At 37.9% G+C, this 20,284-nt stretch overlaps 2 protein-coding genes and 1 non-coding gene across 5 annotated transcripts; all 3 read left to right on the forward strand.

The window, feature by feature from the left end:
- Positions 1–1,081: 1,081 nt before the first annotated feature.
- Positions 1,082–1,154, forward strand: TRNAA-AGC. Its single transcript has one exon. It is a non-coding gene; the product is annotated as a tRNA-Ala (tRNA).
- A 695-nt stretch (positions 1,155–1,849) lies between these two features.
- LOC121779937 lies at positions 1,850–8,573 on the forward strand. 3 transcript variants are annotated; one of them, XM_042177417.1, is made up of 12 exons: positions 1,850–1,940; positions 2,446–2,584; positions 3,197–3,324; positions 3,399–3,549; positions 3,712–3,821; positions 4,582–4,665; positions 4,746–4,794; positions 4,885–4,976; positions 5,663–5,801; positions 5,895–6,852; positions 7,253–7,360; positions 7,455–8,573. In XM_042177417.1, exons 2-12 carry the CDS (start codon positions 2,492–2,494, stop codon positions 8,039–8,041), a joined length of 2,499 nt encoding a protein of 832 aa, XP_042033351.1. In that variant the 5' UTR covers positions 1,850–1,940; positions 2,446–2,491; the 3' UTR covers positions 8,042–8,573. The 3 variants fall into 3 exon arrangements, with proteins under 3 accessions (XP_042033351.1, XP_042033350.1, XP_042033352.1); XM_042177416.1 differs by having other exon boundaries at positions 1,861–2,042; XM_042177418.1 differs by having other exon boundaries at positions 1,861–2,584; positions 7,545–8,573.
- Positions 8,574–16,233: 7,660 nt separating this feature from the next.
- Positions 16,234–18,472, forward strand: LOC121780466 (protein IN2-1 homolog B-like). The gene is made up of 10 exons (XM_042178101.1): positions 16,234–16,488; positions 16,572–16,646; positions 16,746–16,806; positions 16,905–16,991; positions 17,096–17,194; positions 17,270–17,372; positions 17,455–17,531; positions 17,742–17,849; positions 17,991–18,074; positions 18,176–18,472. Exons 1-10 carry the CDS (start codon positions 16,343–16,345, stop codon positions 18,212–18,214), a joined length of 879 nt encoding a protein of 292 aa, XP_042034035.1. The 5' UTR covers positions 16,234–16,342; the 3' UTR covers positions 18,215–18,472.
- Positions 18,473–20,284: the final 1,812 nt, after the last annotated feature.

Consider the following 20,284-nt stretch of genomic DNA (forward strand, 5'->3'; position numbering starts at 1 on the left):
GTTGAATAGTTCAATGGTTTCTAATTTTAATACCAACCATAATTTGTATTAATTTGAGTGATCATAATATTAAAATACTATGAATATTAAAAAATAAATATTCTGTTAGAATATAGATGCTAAATAATATTATGAAATTTGTATAATAAATTATTATGGAGTGTAAAATAATATTATTTCACTTTTCTAGAATTAATTTTTAGATTCGAACGTAGAAATGAAATGAAACAAGAATTTGACCATTCAATTTACAGCCCAAACAGCCAGACAATTGACATACCTACGAATGTAAATAGTCTAAATGCGAGAAATTAGTTAAATAATGAATATTTTTTTGAAATATTTATTCATGTAAATAGAATAATAAAGTAAAGCTCCTTTTTCGTTTTCCTTCTGTCCACAATAGTTCTCCTCCCTATTCTCTAAACAAATTAAAAATTTAATCTATTAGAGCATCTCCAGTGGTTGCCCGTCCCACTCGGACATCCACTAGGACTTCCCAAAAATACATCCTGCCACGTCACTAGGACTTCCCATCCCACTGCCACGCCACTAGGACTTCCCCTGCATAATCTGCCCTTTCCATCGCCCTTCCCACTAGGACTTCCCGCAATAAAATAAATCCTTCCCCTGCGGGAAACGTCGGAGTATGCGACTCGCTCGTGGCGGGGAGTTCCTGTTGCTATCCATTAAGTAGAAATGAAATTTGTAGTAAAAAGAAGAGAAAAAATTGTTAACACAAGTGGTGCGAATGAAATGAAGTTCAACGAGACGTATATATAGAGTTCCAAAAAAAAAAAAAAACGGACGTCCGATCCCCCCCCCCCCCCCCCCCACAATAGCGCACGTCGACTCGGACGTCCCGCGGATATCCGAGGACGTGCGACGTCCTACCTGCATGGGCGTATCCGACCTTATTTTCCACAATGGCGGACGTCCGAGCCGGACGTCCGCCGCTGGAGATGCTCTTAAGCTGAAGAAAAAAAATCGGAACTAAGACGATATAGGACACAATCGTTTACAATGCTGAGACCATTCAGATTTAGATAGTATCTAAAATAACATTATGAGGAAATAACAAGGGGATGTAGCTCAGATGGTAGAGTGCTCGCTTAGCATGCGAGAGGTACGGGGATCGATACCCCGCATCTCCAATATTTATTTTGCATTTACGGATAAAGAAAATTAAAAGATAATAGTAAGCTTATATCCTAATCTAAAATATTAAGCTACCTTAACGAAAAGGCGTTGCATTATTAAATTGCTAGTGAAAATTATGATTTTAAAAAACAATAAAAAATGGGCGAATATATTTTTTTAATCGACCATTTTGCCTCAAGATTTACTGCTATGCATGCACATATTATATTTGAAAAAAATGTCACATATACTCATCGAATAACTAATTTGAATACTACGTATGAGTTTGTTAATATTCAACTGCTTTTTTCTTTGAGCTCGAAAATAAGAAGATAATAATTATTATCCCATGCCCTCACCTTAGTAACTAGAATATTCTCTTCAAATATTTTATATATTTATTATCGAACCAAAAATAATATCAGAAGAAAACATTTATTTAAAATTTCTATCCAGAAATACTAGAAACAAAATTTTAGAGGAATGACTAAATTTTCAAGTCACAATGAGTGTTGTGGATTAAAACTGAAACTACTCTATGATTGGATCACTGTGGTTGTAATAGAAATAAAAAAAAACTTAAATTGGAATAATAAAAATCAAAATAATTGTAAACCCTTCATTAATTTGGAAAAGTGAGACACACACACACAGGCGCAGGTACACGTATTTGTAGGTGTATATAGATAGGCTTGTGTAGTTAGAGCATTAAAAAGGCCATCCATTAAAGGCTGTGGTTTTCAATCATCACTCCTCCCTCTGCCGTACAGACTCCTCTCTCTACCTCGCTCTCCCCTTGGGTAAAATCTCTCTGCAATTTCCTCGTTTCGTCTCCATTGTTATTAATGTAATCTCAAAACCCTACATTATTCGTTCCTCTTGTGCGCCAGATGTGTGTGTAGGTGTGTCTCTACTGTTTCTGGTCTATTGTACGTGTTTTTAAGTATGTAGCTTCTTAATGTGGATGACCTGCTCACGCATTCTCTTGCATTTTCATAATCTCGAGCTACTTTCTTTTTATTTTGCCGTTTCTGATTTGAAAATCGCGAGATTTTTTTTAGGTTTTTGTCGTTTTTTTGTGAATTCTGGTAATGGCATTGTACCTTCCTGCTAGGGTTTGTGATTCGTCTTTTTTCTTGTGTGTTGTTTCTTTTTTTGTAATGTGGAGAGGGAGGAAATGTATATGCATGTTGTAATGTGGTGTGGTTTTAATGCGGGTTTATTTATTTATTTTATTTTGAATTCGCGTATTGTGATAAATAGTAGTAACTCATTTGATGACATTTTATTGTTTCTTTTGTTGAGCTTTCTTGGTTGCGCAAAGATTTGGTGAAGGCACCGGAAGGCAACGATGAGTAACGAAGAAGAGAAGAAGTGTCCACTTTGTGCTGAGGAGATGGATTGGACTGACCAGCAGTTCATGCCCTGCAAATGTGGTTATCAGGTGATGATTTGTTTACGTTGGAAACTTTCCTCTCTTTGTTCGTAGTTGGAGGTAGCTCTATGTGCATACTGCATCGTCTATTTTGTTTTCTATTTTTGGAGGTAGTGTTGCTGATTTCCATGTGCAAGGAGTTTCATATGATATCTGATGCCATATAGTATAAATTACATGGAAAAATTGGGATTATTACTGCCTCAAGGATTACTTTGATGACCTTCGCTTATCCATTTCATTTCAAGTTAGCTGGATTTGTGGATTATGTGATCAGTTATGCCTTTGATTTTGAGAATCTCTGGACTTTTAATATGAGACAGCTGCAACGGCTGCTCCAGGTTCTTATATTTATGTTGCAAGAGGTGATCTCTGGCCTAGGGGATCTAGTTATGAGATTAGATATGGTTTAAGAAGCATTTTACAAATTTGGTCATGCTGCAGAACTGGCATATATTTTCACTCAAAATGGTTGTTTGTATGTATGCCAGAAGTTACCTACCATATTCTATCATCGTTTTCATGTTTACATGAAGAGGGATAATGTTATCTAAATCCTTGTTTTCCTTGGAAACTTGTTGCTGAGTTTCCATTCATAGCATGTAATTGTTTGCATTACAGATATGTGTTTGGTGTTGGCATCACATAATAGACATGGCAGATAAAGATGCAACAGAGGGGCGATGTCCTGCTTGTCGGACAATCTATGAGAAGGAGAAAATTGTTGCAATGCAAGCAAATTGTGAAAGGTGGTTACAATGTTGTTTCTTGTCCCCCTTTTATGTAATTCTAACATTTCAATTAATACTTTTATACGACACAGGTCAATGTCAAAAGTTTCTAACAGGAAAACTAAACAACCAAAGGCCAAGCCAAAGGCTACTGAAGTAAAGAAGGATTTGACAAATATCAGAGTGATTCAACGGAAAATGGCGTATGTGATTGGACTACCTCTTAGTCTGGCTGATGAAGATGTAAGTAGCAATTTTATTAAATTGGTTGCAAGATATCCAGCTACATTCTGATAAAAAGAAATTTCTTTCACATTCTCGTGTTTTGTTTTGATGAGCTTCTATTTGTCATTACTTGTTTCATGCTAGTTCTAATTAGATATGACTTGTGATCTGCCTCAACAGTTGTTGCTGCGGAATGATTATTTTGGTCAGTATGGGAAAGTGACTAAGGTCTCACTTTCACGGACTGCTGGTGGGGCCATTCAACAGTTTATCAATGATACATGTAGCGTGTGAGTTTACTCTTGCAAATATGTTAATCTTTCTTCAACTAATGTAGGCGGTTATACTCTGTAAAATGTCACACTATTAAATTTTAAACTTGTTCCTGTCAACTTTATCATGCATCCTTAACTTCTATGCTCTGTAACAGCTTGGTCCAAGTACCATTGTCTTTATATGATTTGGCAATATTTGGCCAAAAAATAGTAAGATATCTTAGATTTTTGAACTAAACTAGATCCCTCAATGGATCTAGAGATGAAATCGAAATTGAGAAATGCATTCCTTTTATGTTGTTTATATTTCAAATCCTGGGCTTTATGTTTTAAGGTAACTGATGTGGTAGGAAGTATCTTGCTTGTGGTTTTCCTCAAATACAGAATTAATATTTGAAGATGATTGTAGATTTGCATCCACCCTAGCTAGCCTTCTCAAATGGGTGAATGTTTATTTATTTATTTTTCACCATCCATCCACCCATTCAGTTGATGATCACATTGAAGGATATGCTAGACTAATGCATATACAACATATTAAAACTGTCATGAGAGGACTTTCATGTTTAGTACTCCCTCTGTCCCATAGAAACATGAAGATGTAAATGGGGAAAACTTTTAGGAAATCTAGTGTTGTTTGTACTGTGAATGGGGAAAAAGGTCTATTTTTAAATTACTTTTCATACAATTCCAGAACAAAATTGTTTTTCATACAATTCCATTTTTAAATTTGTTTATTGCCTCTGTTCCTAATTCTTTTTAATATGATCTTCAGATACATAACATATGCAAAAGAGGAGGAGGCGTTGCGATGTATTCAATCAGTTCATGGTTTTGTCCTGGAAGGTAGATTTTTAAGGTAAACATCTTCACCATTCCTTTCTTGGGCCATAAAAATGCATCCTACTTTGAACTTTATATTTAACACTACTTGTGCAGAGCATCGTTTGGAACTGCAAAATACTGTCATGCTTGGCTAAAAAACATGGTATAGAGATGTTTTATTTCTTATTTATTTCATTTCATATCGCATCATGAGATTAAACAATGATTTTGGTTTGTTGTTATTTTGTTTCAGCCTTGCAACAATCCTGCTTGTTTATATTTGCATAGTATTGGGGCCGATGAAGACAGTTTTGGAAAAGATGAGGTTGCTGCAGTTCACACAAGGTATCATGATGTGTACAAACTTTTCTCTTTTCTCTGCTCTGACTTCCAGCATTGATCTGTGTTGGGTCTGTTTTTTTCGATAATCATTTGCATACAACCCCATAAACTTAGTGCTTGTGATATGATCAAACTGCAGTTTAGGACGTGGTAATTTTTTTTTGTAGGAGTCAGGCTGTACCTGGATTATATGTAGTACTCGTAGTATAATAGTTCCTATTTCCAGAAAATTAATTTTATTTAGAATTATGGTGCTGCTGATATAAGTGCGTGTCTTTTCTCTTCTTATTTATGTTAAAAGCATGAGAACTAGACACCATTTAAATGCTACCCCAGGCTGATATATGGTTAACCTGTATGTAGTTTATGTTGCCTGGTCTTTAGTATTTTGGAAATGTGATTCAACATGCATTTGGCACCAATTCTTCTCGAACAATAATGGATCACAAACTTGTCAGCTAGCATCCTCATAGCAGTGATGTTGTAAATATGTACTCATTAATTGGTTATTGGTGCTTTTCTTTTTTACTTTGGCTTGACCTATATTGTTGGATGATTTTCTTTACCAGTTGTTTAGTTTGGGTATATATTCCATGAGCAATGGGTGATCTTATTAGATTTATTTCTTCATATGAACATTAATGTGCTGTATTTTTACTGCCTCTGAAATGTCCATTTTGGTTTTGAAGGAGTAGAGTTCAACAAATTGTTGGTGCTGCCAACAATGTCATAAAGCGCTCTGGCACTGTGCTACCTCCTCCGTTAGATGATGTCCATATTAGTTCTAATACTTTTAGTGATAAATCTACCACAAGAAGTAGCATATCCGTAAGTCCCACTTACGGGAATGTATCATCATTATTGTGATTGCCATGTTTCAAGTTTTGCTGAACATTAATCGTTTCTGATATCCTTGTCCAGGATGGAGCTCATGGTTCTGGCGATAGCACCAGTGATGTGCATCCCTGTAAAGACAAGGAAGGACCTATTGCACTACCCCAGAAAATGTCGTCTTTTGTAGACATTGTTGGGCGGTCTGGTTCTGCTGCTCCAGAAAAAGATGGAACTAATCCTGAAGATCGGAGGATTCTTGATTTATGTTCTGAATTATCTTCAATCACAGTTGGTGGTGAAATGCTTGCAGAAGCCTCATATTCTGTTCCTTCCCTTTTTAAGGTCCCCTCTTCTGATCATGGTGCAAATGGGTTTATAAATAGTGCAGAAAAACCCCTCGGAGGAGATTCTTTGTCACATAGTCACAGATATAAGGGCACATGTGGTTCAAGTCATGGGGCTTCTTTTCTTCATCCATTCTGTACTTCTCACGATTTGGAGGATTCTGATGGTGGTGCATTACACAGAAAGGCACCTAGTCTGACTGGTTTTACTCTGGATCACAATCCTGTAAATATTCAAGATAATGAGGCTTCTTTACCTATCAGATGTGTAAATTCCATATCTAATGACTCATGCCAGGAGATGAAGTTTCAGAATTCTGCTAAATCTGATAGAATATATAGAAGTTCCCAGTCATTTTCCAATGAAGAAATAGTTGAGCACTTACGGAGAATAGATAATGATAACTTGCACAATGATGATCAAAATTCTGTTTCAGATGCTGTAAAGAGCAGTATAATTTCAAATATTATGTCGATAGATTTTGATTCATGTGAAGATTCTTTGGGAATGCCTAATGGTTTATCCAGGTTACTTGATGAAACTGAAGTGTTGGGTGGTTCTTCTTGGAGTTCCCTAAATAGTGATCAATCGGGCTACTCATTTTCCAAACAAGATGGCTTTGCGAGTCAAGTGGCTGCCTCTATCCTTCCGGAATATGGAGATATCAAGGAGCCATACTTGTGCAAGCCTCAGTTTCCAGGTAATCGAAATAATTTGTATAGATTTTATCTTTGTACTTTTGCTAAAAGGAATTATGTTCTATATTCATATAGTATATTGTTTCAGATGTGCACTCTATAAGAATGTAGGTTTTGCTTTATAAATTTCAGTTGCTTACAAATTACCATGATTTTTCTGTGTTTTTTATTATTCCCATACACTCTTTGACATTCATTATTGTCAAACTTGATTCTAAGTTTAGGAGCTATGAGGGAATGCCTAAAGAAAGAATATTACTTCTGACATTTATAAGGATAATAGTATAAAACTTGCATTATTAAGGATCCAATTAAGTGTGCTGGCCTTATTTTATGCTGCCAGATTGAGATTACAGCAGGCAGGGTTCTCATGCCTGCTTTAATATATTCTATTTTCTACAGTAAATAGAGCTCATAGTTTGGCTCCACCTGGATTCACGATGCCCTCCAGAGATCCGCCTCCTGGGTTTTCCAACTGCGAAAAAACTGGCTCTTTGCCCCGCCCTTCAGGTTCATGCCTTGACCATATCCCCCACACATTGTGGCAGAGCGCTACTCCATTATTAACTCACGTTTGGTTAATATGTGTTTTCTTTGTTCATAGGTGGTCGTCTGGACAACACTTGCTCTTTCTCAAGCACTTTGTTTCAACCATCAACATGCTTCAATGATGCTGATTTCTTTGATCCTGCAGTGTTACCCTGCGGAAAAAGTAACCAAACAAATGGTTTTCAAAACACAATGTTTGAAGCTAGGCCATCCGGTACTCATGGGTTAAATGCATTTGAGGACGAGTCCAGATTTTTGCTTATGATGCAACAGTCTGCATCTGCATGTCAAGACTCCAACTTCTCTCATATCTTTGCACCCCAGATTCAACCCTCGCAGCAGGGCCTGAGTTTTGTCGGTGGTCAGAATGGCATGACCGGACTAAATGATGTATATGGCCTATCCTCAAGACTACCTGATGAAAATCAAAATCATGGTCCATCATTCTTCACCCAGATGGAAAAGTATGGAAATGGGCATGGCTCTAATAGCAATGGTTTTGATGGGTTGCAACATAAAGGTGAGTCGGGGTTGGCAGAAGTTCAGAGAAACGAGAGACTAGGAGCGAATTACTTTCCTGGGTATGGAGGAGATCTAATGTTTAGTTCAGGCGATGTATACACCAAAGTGTTTGGACTGTAGTCGATGATCGGATCTCGTTGCAGAAACTCTGTAGTTTGGGCAAAAAATGAAGTGTATTAAGATCGATCCAACGGAGTGCCCCACCTTTAATCTTGTTCGCCATAATTTCTGCTCTCTTCCTCGATATGCATATGTTGATTATGTCATCTTATACATGTGTTAGAGATAGATCAACGTCTAATGACAGAATCTCTTTTAAGTTTGTTGGGAAAAAGGATATGATGCTTTCAACTTTTTTTAAGACACTCCCCTCACCGCTGCCACGTCTCCTCCCCCTCTCCACCGCCGCCTTCTCCTTCCGTCGTTGCTCGGATTTGCGTGTGCTCATGGGAGTGTCCCTCAATTTTTAAATGCTAGACATAAGGTAGTATTTCAGCTTATTCTTTTTTTTTTTCCCTCAAACATCATCACGGCGGGGTTTAGGCAGACTCCCAACCTGTATGTATCAAAACATCCAAGAAACATTGAGGAAATCGGATTTCTAGGCTATTTGGCCTTTAAAATTACGTAAATGTACCCATTTTGTTATCAATTTCATTTATGGGAAAAACGCCGATGAAGTTGGCGTGTTTATAAGTAAAAACGCCAATAATATTGGCGTGTCTATATGCAAACACGCCAACACAGTTGGCGTTTTACAATGGCACCGTATGTTGCTCGTATTTTTAACCAAAATACTTAAATTTAAAGACGCCAATATTGATGGCGTGTTTAAGTTATAAAACGCCAATGTCATTGGCGTGTTTAACATAAAACACGCCAACCTGGTCGGCATTTTCCGGTTGAACCATATTTCACAGATCTCCCCCAAAATCGCAGACCCTAGTCACATTCCCTCCCCAAAACGCGAAAAACCTTCCCAAAGCTGAAAAACGCGAAAACGCTTGCCTTGGTCGGGTCAACCCGGTGGTGGATTGAAGCGTGTAGATTTCTATTTTGGCTCATTTCTTCCAAATATTAGTACTCGCAATCGGTTAGTATATCTAATTTTTTACTCATTCTTCCAAACATTAGTCTACCAATATTTGATGGATTATTATGATAGTATATATTGTAGTGTAATTTATATAATTATTTGATGGATTGTTATAGTATTATAAATTGTATTGTAATTAATAGAAATATTTTGACCAATTGTTATGGTATTATATGTTGTAGTATATCTAATTTTTTACCCATATTTGATAGGTTGTTATGATAGTATATATTGTAGTGTACTGCAAAGAAATATTTTTGACCAATATTTGTGTTTGACATTAATGCAGATAGTATGACGTGGTGTGTCCATTTATATTGGGGTGGAAATATAATTCCCGGAACAATTATTTCATATGATCCTCCTTTTGCAAAAGGATTGATTATGTTGGATGAAAGTATTTCCTACGAAAAGCTTGTGGAAACAATTTGTGAAAGAATGGGGATAAACATATTTGAAAACAAACTTCAAATAGTATGGAAACGTCATATATTCTATGGATCTTCAATCACGTATATAGGTATTTTACTAGAAGAAGTATACATGCCACTAATGTTTAGTGAGAGTATGACTACAGGAGGTCAAATTGAATTGTATGTTGAGTATTCGTCAATTACTCAACAACATAGTCAGCATCTCATGAGTAATGATGTTGGTACGTCTACGAGAGGCCGAGAACCATTTTTCGCTGCAACACAAGATTTTGATGTTGGTACGTCTACGAGAGGCCAAGAACCATGCTTCGATACAACACAAGATTTTGATATTGGAGGCGTGCATTTAGGGGACAGTGACAACTGTGATGTGGTTCAGGACATAATTGGTCCTGATAAAGCCGACTTTCTTGATCCACAATCACCTTATGATTCTGAAGATGTCGATCCGGATAGTACAGATTCAGATGGTGCTTCGTCGGATGAGGACCAATTTGTTGCTCCAAGAACATCCATTCCGGTTGGAGAAACAGTGGTTGGAGAAACATCAATTGGAGGAAGAGCAGTACGAGAAAGAGTAGTTCCACAGTTCCCACAGCCTGGTATGAACTATTTTCGCACCTTACCAGGTCCATATTATAGTTTTGATCCAAAAAACTTTGAGTCTGATGATCTCAATGTGCATTATTGGAGTGAAAAGATCCGAGCAATGTCGGTTTGCATACTAAATTTAAAACCAAATTGGAATTGAAGTCAGCTGTGACTTTTTGGCATTTGGAAAAAATCCGACAATATACAGTTGTTGAAAGTAAAGGAAAGAGATGGCATGCAGTTTGTAAGTGGCCACAAGGAAATCCGAAAGATAAGTCCTTACCGCCATGTTTGTGGGAGTGCCGAGCAACATTGAGGAAGCATGATGAACACTGGCAAATTAGAGTGTTTAGCACTGCTCATACTTGCATGGGGGATCGTAATTATAATGGGCACGCTAATCTTTCGTCGGGTATGATAGCGTTGAGTGTTCGACATCAGATAGAAAACGATCCTTGCTACAAGGTAAAAGCAATTGTGGCGGATATTGAAAATAGATTTCATGTGAAAGTTAGTTACAAGAAAGCATGGTATGCTCGGAGGACAGCTATTGAGCTTGTGTATGGTTCGTGGGCGTGGAATTTCAAAGTTTTACCAGGTTATTTGAATGAGTTGCAAAGACAAAATCCTGGCACAATTGTCGAATGGTTACATGATGAAAGATTAAGCAACGGTATGAACAAGGTTTTCAAGTACGTATTTTGGGCTTTTGGTCCAGCTGTGGAGGCTTTTCAACTATGCAAACCAGTTTTAACCGTTGATGGAACTCATCTACGTGGACGATATCGAGGTAAAATTCTTATTGCCGTTGGATTTGATGCTAATAAGAAATGTTTGCCTATTGCATATGTCATTGTTGATGAGGAAACCATACAAAGTTGGAATTGGTTTATGGAACGTATTAGAATTCACGTAGCCAAGCATGAAATATGTGTAATATCTGATAGGCATGTGGGAATCATAGATGCAATGAATTCTCCCATATGGAAAGAAGAACCCAATGTGGGGCATCACAGATTTTGCTGGGTACATGTTAGAAAAAATGTTTTGCAGACTCACAAAGGCATCATGGTAAAAAAACTTGTTTGGAAAATTGGTATTGCTACAAAGAAACGCAAGTTTAAGATCAGACGTCGTTTACTTCGAACCATCAACAACGAGGCTGTGCAGTACCTTGATGCCGTGGAGTTAGAAAAATGGAGTTTGGCGTATGACAAACACAAAAGATGGGGTGAGATGACCACTAATATGGTTGAATCTTACAACAATGTGTTGAGAGGCGCAAGCCAACTCCCAATTAAAGCTTGCATTGATCTGATATTTTGGAGGACAATAGAATGGTTTAATGAGCGGTCAATTCATCAACACAGTGTGCCACACCACTTACCCCGTGGGCCCATGAAAAGGTGTGCAAAAATAATGTAAAAGGTCAATTACATAATGTGAGAGTCCCAAACACAATTGCAGGGCTTTACGTGGTTCGAACAAAGCGTCGAATTGGTGGAAAGGGCGGTAATAAGTGGAAGGTAAAGTACTTGGAGTTGAACTGCAAATGTCAAAAGTGGCAGATGTGGAGACTTCCATGTTCACATGCAGCGGCAGTTGCGCGGTTTAGAAACGAGCCCATGCTGTCGCTTGTTGATAACGTATACCGCACAAGTGTTTGGGCACACCAATATTCTACGGTGTTCAATCCAATCAGACACCAAGATTATTGGGCTGTGCCTGAATGGACTTTGCAATGTTCACGAGCCCAGTTAATGCCTAAAAGTCGAGGTCGATATCGTACTACTAGGATTCCTAATCAGATGGATGTCCGTGAAGCTGACCAGCCACGCGCCCGACGCCGATGTAAACATTGCCGTCAACCAGGGCACGACAGACGCAACTGCCCGAATGCTTCTTCAAGGATGGATACTCAGTTGGTGGATGATGCCGCTGACGATTTTATGCCTCCACCTCCATCAAGATCTGCAGTTCGAGGTCGTCATTCTATCAGCCACACTGATGATGCAGATCACGATTTTATGCCTCCACCTCCACCAAGATCTGCAGTTCGAGGTCGGCATTCTGTCAGCCACATTGGTGGTACAGGCGACGACATTGGGCTCAGTGATATCCCACATTCTCCACCTAGGTCTTCTGTGCGAGATGATTTTTTCGGGGTTGATTTAGAGAATATCGTTGTGCAAGATACTCCTCCGTCTAGACTCTCCACCGCCAGAATCGGGAAGGGTATCCGTAGCTTCTTTACCCGGAGAAGGCGAGACAATTGAATGTGTAACAACTATTTAGTTGAATTGAACAATGTTATGTTTATAATCGTAGCTATTTATTGAATTGAACATTGTAACGTTTTACTTAAAATTTTGGCGAGGCAAAATTTACCCAAGCCAAATTTTCCCCAACTTAAAAACGCCAATTGGAGTGGCGTTTTTTAAAACACGCCGACTACAGTGGCGTGTTTATTCAGAAACGTTACCTCGGCGTAGGAAAGAAGTTCAAAAAATTCTAACTGTAAAACGCCATTGCCGTTGGCGTTTTCCCCGAAAAACGCCAATATTGTTGGCGTCTTATGAAAAACGCCACTGGGAATGGCGTTTTTATGCAGAATGTCCGCTACAACGTAGGAAAATTTGGCCAAATTTTCCCCAAGTTAAAAACGCCAATTGGAGTGGCGTTTTATACAAAATCTTAGTGATATAAAAAGGCCAACTGGGAATGGCGTGTTTGTTCCTATCGTCGACCAATAAGTAATATAAAGAGTTCAAAATATCAATATGAATACGTGTAAAAAGAGGATTTATCAAATTACTAATATAAAGAGTTCAAATCAATGAAAAACCACCAATATCAATAAAATGTATCAAATTAGTTTAATCATCTCGCCGTTTCCGCATAAACAGACCCCGTATCCCCTTCCCAATTCTGGATGTAGATCTAGGGATCCTTGAGGGAGGAGTATCTTGAACAACAGCGTTCTCTAGATCCACCCCAAAAAAGTCATCTTGCACAGACGACCGCGGTGGAGAAGTGGGGACATCACTGAGGCCAATATCTTCTCCGGTACCACCGGTGTGGCTAACAGAATGACGGCCTCGAACTGCAGATCTAGGTGGAGGTGGTTCCACAAAATCGTCATCGGAGCGGTGTACGGGCTGAGATGACGACTCTCCGCAGACGGTTTTCTTCTTGGTTCGTCGTTTTGCCTTTTGCCTTACGGGTACGTCCACGTCCATTGCAGAGCGCTGCGAAGGACGGTAGTCCATCCGCTCAGCCTCCCCGGATATCCGCAGTCCTTCTTCAATCATCCTCGAAATGGTTCCCAAAGCCGGATGTTCTGTCGTATCTTGGCCACTTAGAAAGTGGCGCACGTTGTGAAGTGTCTCTACCTACAATTATCAAAGTTAAATACATATCATAATATGAATTTAAATAATTAACCAGGGTTTGGTTAAGTATGAATAATTTACCGCGAATTTATGAGAAGATGCCGTTTCGTGGAAGCCTTGTTCAGCATGCACGCCAGGTTTGGTTAAATACACCACAGTTATCTGCCGAAACCAATCCATATATTCTTCGGTTGCAACAGGCTCATCACTGTACTCCAGATCAGTCCACACCAAAAAGTGCATGTTGTCCCACTCCTGTATATAATTGGCGTGCCAATCAACCCAATTTCGACCAATTTTTCCACGACGATCCTGTTTTGCAAAATCAGTACCGTGGAACCGGGGGAATTGCGGGATATACGGTTGGACAATCCCAAATTGGCGCAACACTCGGTGTGGCAGGTGTGGCTCAGCCAGATTCCAGCAAATAAGCGTTGTTATCGACATCCTTACAGGACGACCGACATCACAACTTTCCGGCAACTCCCGTTGGAGATAAGGCATCCAAATAAACTACATGTAACACAAATTTATTCAAATTAATTTCAATAAAAAACAACAAACAAAAAACAATTTATAAGTATATGAAGTACCTGGTTGGCATGCATCATGGAGAACTGATCTCGGAAATGTTCAATACAATGTCCGGGTGCTTTTACATATGACGCCGGACCATTCCATCTACAAAATGTAAATTATGAGCGAATAACACGAAGATTGATGAACATAAAGCTTAAAAAATGAAGTAGTGAACAACTTACGCGCTTGCACATGGTAGATAGTCTGTATGCACGGGATCTAGCATCCTCGGTCTAATATTTGGGATTCTCTCCCAAGCCCACAGCTGTAATAGAGTTAAGGCTCCCCCGACATCCGTCCTCTTAGCAACGACAGCTTCACACAAATTGTGGTACAAGCAAGCAAGCGTCGCACTACCCCAGCTATAGGTAGAACACCGTTCTATATCCATGAAAAATTGCAGGTAGAAGAACGGAATTTTATTTCCGGTGGCATTCGGGATCATCAGACCACCAAGTAATAGCAGACAATAGATACGAGCCCGCTGAGCATATATGTTGTGTTCGTGCTCATCATTCAGCTCAATCCTCAATTGACGCGATAAGCTTGTCTGCTTAAAAGCCATTTCCTTCAACTCGGATGCGTCCGGTATGAATCCTAGAAAATCCAAACACTTGTCCTGCCAATATCCCGGTTGTGTCGGGGGGATGTAACCCGTCACAGCCTCTCCATCAACTTTCAGGCCCCATAAAACCTCCACGTCTTCCAATGTTACAGTCGCTTCACCGACTGGGAAGTGAAACGTGTGAGTCTCTGGCCTCCAACGTTCAATCAAAGCGGTGATAAGATGGTGGTCAATTTCCTTTGGCTGACCACACCTCAATAAACCGCCGAACCCCATCTGGTCCACTAGTGCCAAAACACGGTGATGTATGGGAACACTCCAAATTATTCCTTCATATCGTCGGCAGCGTACGTATTCGGATGGAACTCCTGCCCATATGTTATTAGAGACGTGTTGTCTCTGAAGATACAGTACAGAAGGATCTGCAGGACCACACGCAAGCCGACGAGCAGAAGTCGAAGATGATGCCATAATTTACCTACACAGCATTCATAATCCAAATTTAACATTTACCAAACATAAATCATTTCAATAATTACATACAATTTAATCCAATTTCACAAAATGGAACACCAAAATCAAATAATTCACAATACACAAATTCACCTACACAACATTTCACATCCAAAATCATAACACAATTCATCTACACAAAATTGACAATTTCAATTACAAATTTGTCCAACCTAACAATTTCAATTTGTCCAATTTCAAATTGCACAGCCTAACAATATAAACAAAATTAACAATTCAAACTAAACAATATACATCAACCAAAACCCACATAAACCAAATCAATTTGCCCAATTTTTTTGCTATAACAACCCTAGGGGTTTAGGTTTATAATCAATTTTATATATAAATTCACTTAAATCCAAATAATCCAACATAATAATCAACATTAATGTCATTCAAACAATCCAAAATGCATAATATTTCAACTCAATTCACAACCCATTACAAACCCTAGCTAACTATCCAACAATTACTCTAATAATGTAAAAGATAAGCATACTAACCGAAGAAAATATATGAATCTGGGGAAGAATAGCACCGATTGATGAATGGAGGGCGAAATCACGGAGAGGAGGGCGAATTCGCGGAGATTGGCGCTGCTTGGAGAAAAATCGCAAAGTGTGGGTGTGGCTGTGATGTTTTCGCGATTTGGGGGTGGAGGCTGCTGCTATATCAGCCTGTTAAAACACGCCACTCAAATTGGCGTTTTTTGATTAAACACGCCGATGTTATTGGCGTCTTTGCTTTTAAACACGCCGATGTCATTGGCGTGTTTTATATAATACACGCCAACACCAATGGCGTGTTTTAACGTTATGATAATTGGAAAGAATACGCCCAAAATACGGCACAAGTATAAAACGCCGTCTTCGTTGGCGTGTTTGCGTATAGACACGCCAATATTATTGGCGTTTTTACTTATAAACACGCCAACTTCATCGGCGTTTTTCCCATAAATGGAATTGATAACAAAATGAGTACATTTACGTTATTTTAAAGACCAAATAGCCTAGAAACGCGATTTTGCCAGAAACATTAGTATTTCAGCTTATTCTTTTTTTTTTTTTTTTTTTTTTTTAAATTAACTTCATATATTCCAAGGTGGGAATTTTAGTTTTATTTCAATCGTTTCCGAAAAATTCTCTCTTGTTCTCACTAAAACAAATGGCCAGTATGTTCTTGTCGTCAAAAAAATATCCAGTATTGAAAATCACATAAAATAAAAATTCATTCAACGTTTCTGCAAACATGGCCCTAAGCTGTCATCATGGCATTATCCATTACACTTGCAACAACAAAGCTAAATCTCGCAATTTCCATCCGAATTCAGGATTTGCTTGCAACAAGAAACCGCTGATTTTTCCCCTTCATATTTATGCTGCAACGGCTTCTGGGTTCGTCTTTCCCCTCAAACCATTTTTATGAATGTTAATTACAATTACTGGGGTTTAATTTTCTTGCTATTTTGGTTGCATAGCAATGTGAAAGAAGTTCTTCCACCTGTTCTTGATTCCTCTTCGGACCCACCAGCAATCTTTGATGGAACCCCAAAGTAATCCATTCAAAGTCGATTCTTTTTTTTTCTATTTTTGCTTAAATATGTTGGAATTCTTATATTCTATTCTAATTAAGTTCATTTTTTCTATTTTAGGCTTTATATTTCTTACACATGTCCCTATGCTCAACGTACCTGGATTACCAGGAACTGTAAGGTTGTGAGAATTTAGAGTTTGTTTGTTATAACGGATTAATTAATATGTTTTCTTGAGGAATTTAAGGTTATGAGAAGCTGAATTTTCTTGATTTTTAGGGACTGCAAGAAACTATAAAATTGGTGCCGATTGATCTCAAGAATAGGCCTAGTTGGTACAAGGAAAAAGTATATCCTGAAAACAAGGTGAACATATTGTGTTAATGTGAGTTATTTTAGATTTCAAGAAAGTAAAAACTACTAGTTGATTACAAGTTATTTTAGATATTTGTTTGCATTTCTGTATGTAGGTGCCTTCACTAGAACACAACAATGAGGTTAAGGGGGAAAGTCTTGACTTGATTCGATATATTGATCAAAACTTCCCAGGGCCTTTGCTTTTTCCTAATGTAAGATCATCTACTACGTTAATATCACATGTTTGATGTTTGCTTTGTGGGAGCTCAAGTGCTGAATCACTGCAGGATCCATCCAAGGGGGAGTTCGGAGAGGAGTTACTGTCATTCGTGGGCTCCTTCCATAAAGCTGTGACTACTTCATTGAAAGAAAACAGAATAGATGAAGCTGGTGAGTTTGGATTCTAATGACACAGAATTTACATCAATGAGAAGTTGTAGAACTAAATACTAATGTGATTTTCCTTCCATAGGTGCTGCTTTTGATGATATTGAGAGTGCTCTCTCCAAATTCGATGATGGGCCATTTTTTCTTGGCCAGCTCAGTTTGGTGAGTGAGGCATTATACAAAATTGATTTACGAACTTCTGTATGGATATGAAAGTAAGACGATTTGTGGAAACTGCAATAGGGAAAGACGCTACACATTAATTGTGTTCTTGCAGTGTTTTAAGTCTATATTCGATTCCAAATGACATAATTTGAGTTGGTGATTAATGCGGGAGTTTTATAGAATGCTTCATTTCATGATTTGTCTCAGGTGGATATTGCCTATGTTCCTTTCGTTGAAAGATATCAACCCTTCTTCTCCGAAGTCAAGAAGTATGATATCAGAGTAGGCAGGCCAAAACTTGCACTGTGGATTGAGGTACGTACAACAAACTGTGTGTATGTGCGTGGACAATTTTATGCTTGTAGTAATCATTTCCTTCGGGGATTGTCATGAGAATGATATCTACAACATCAATGTTTTCCTCTAGAAATCGACATGACATTACGAGTTTCACAGGAGATGAACAGGATAGAAGCGTACAAACAAACCCAAAGAGACCCCAAAGAGCATGTCGAGAGCTACAAGAATCGTTTCTTGAAGGTTACTTTCTTAAACTCTACTTTGTTATTCTAAGTGAAGCATCTATAATGACAGACACTGCTCTCAATCTGATCTGCCACTCTTTCCCTTTGCACACGCAGTCTCCCGTCTCTTCTGTGAAGTCTTTGGGTGCTGCCTAAAATCGAAAGCTGTATTGATTGAGCACCTAATGTTACATGATCGTTGCTTGTTAGTTTTCCAAGTTTATAGATGACATGGACATCCCTCATAGGTGTTTTTCAGAGTTCATACCTTTTAGTGGAGGTGAATTCCCATTTGCAAGCTGGACGTGAAGAAGAATATTTGCATTTCTCATTTATAGCTAAAAAAGATGGTTGTAAAAGAAATCGAATCAACTTGAAAGCAAATTAGCACTAGATCTGACTAAGTCGTGGAAATTCTCTCCAAATGAGGAGGCTGAGAGCTTCTAAGTGTGGAGTCTGCATAAAAGATTCCATTAAAAGATCAAGCTACCAATAGTATTTAAATGATTTACTAGATGGGGTCTACAAAAGGTACTTAAAGGGATATTAGGCAAAATAGATATGTACAAATCCCCTACCATTTAGATCAAGCTACCAATAGTATTTAAATGATTTACTAGATGGGGTCTACAAAAGGTACTTAAAGGGATATTAGGCAAAATAGATATGTACAAATCCCCTACCATTTAGATCAAGCTACCAATAGTATTTAAATGATTTACTAGATGGGGTCTACAAAAGGTACTTAAAGGGATATTAGGCAAAATAGATATGTACAAATCCCCTACCATTTAGTTTAACTAAATAGTGAACTACAAAAATGGTCTCTGATTTATGGATTTGTCTCGCTAAGAGCATCCACATCCGTGCTCTTGCCAACGAGCACGGATGTGGGCCCGACCCCACTTTTACTCCCTTCTCTTAGGCAAGAGCACAACACCCACACCCGTGCTCTTCCGCAAGGACGAGCACAAGGGTCCCACCATTCCATTATTCAATTTAAATAAAAACATTTTCACAAAATTAAAATACATTAAAAATACCCAGAATAATATTACAAATTACAAAATAATTAAAAATTACATAATTAAAATCCTAAAAAATAAAATTTACATAATTAAACTCCTAAAAATAAAAATTATATAATTAAATTCATAAAATTAAAAAAAACCCATTACTCGTGGCCGAATTTCGCCCAAATGGATGATGAATGTGTGTATTTATAGATGATTTTGGGATTTATTTTTTTAAAAAATTTTCAAAAAAATGGTAATAAAATCTGTATATTTTTGGGAATCCAAAAGTATATATATTTTTTAATTTTTGGTATTATTTTCGATTTAAAAAAAAGAAAAAAAGAGAATACCAACGGCCAATAGAAACGCACCACGTCGCCCTGCTCGCTGGCACGGACGTGCTCTTAGCTAAGAGCAGTGCCGTGCCAGCGGCAAGAGCGCAGCGGCGGACAAGCGTGTCCTTGCCAGCGACACGGACGGATGGACGGAGCCTGCTCTCCGATGTGGATGCTCTAATAGTCTCTGAATTTTAAAAATATCTACAATAGTCTCTGGACTAAGAGTTTCTTTCAAAATCGGTCTTTTTCCATTTTTTTCACCTGAAAATGCCCTTTTGGAGGTTGGGTAATTTCGTTAATACACAATTTTCACTTTTTTAATCTGATACTCCCTTCGTCCGCCATTAGGAGTCCCGGTCACTTTTGCGCACTCGTTTTATAAAAATGATAATAAATAGTTAAAGTTGAGAAATGACAAAGTAAGAGGGAGAATAATATTAAAAAGACTCTTCTCAACATTATTCTCTCTTACTTTACTATTTCTCCACTTTAATCATTTATTATCATTATTATAAAACGAGTGCGCAACAATGACCGGGACTCCTAATGGCTGACAGATGGAGTATTATTTCAATGATGTATTAAATCTTATATTATTTCAAAATTATCTTCTTCTTTATTTCCATCCTTCACTTTTTTTTCTTTATTTCAATATCATATTTAATTTTATAAAATTAAATTTTAAAATTTAGATCTTTAAATACAAGTATATTATTTTGAATTAAAATTATTAATTTATGTGTTGTACTCGTTCCCTTAACCACGTAAAACTAGCTATTTCTCGATTAATCTAGCTAAATGGACATATTTCTCGTGTTTATCAGACACAAGAACAATAAAAGCACAAGAACGAGCAAAAACATTCACAAAAG

This window comes from Salvia splendens, chromosome 19 (assembly GCF_004379255.2).
Source record: "Salvia splendens isolate huo1 chromosome 19, SspV2, whole genome shotgun sequence".
In the NCBI taxonomy this organism is placed as follows: domain Eukaryota; kingdom Viridiplantae; phylum Streptophyta; class Magnoliopsida; order Lamiales; family Lamiaceae; genus Salvia; species Salvia splendens.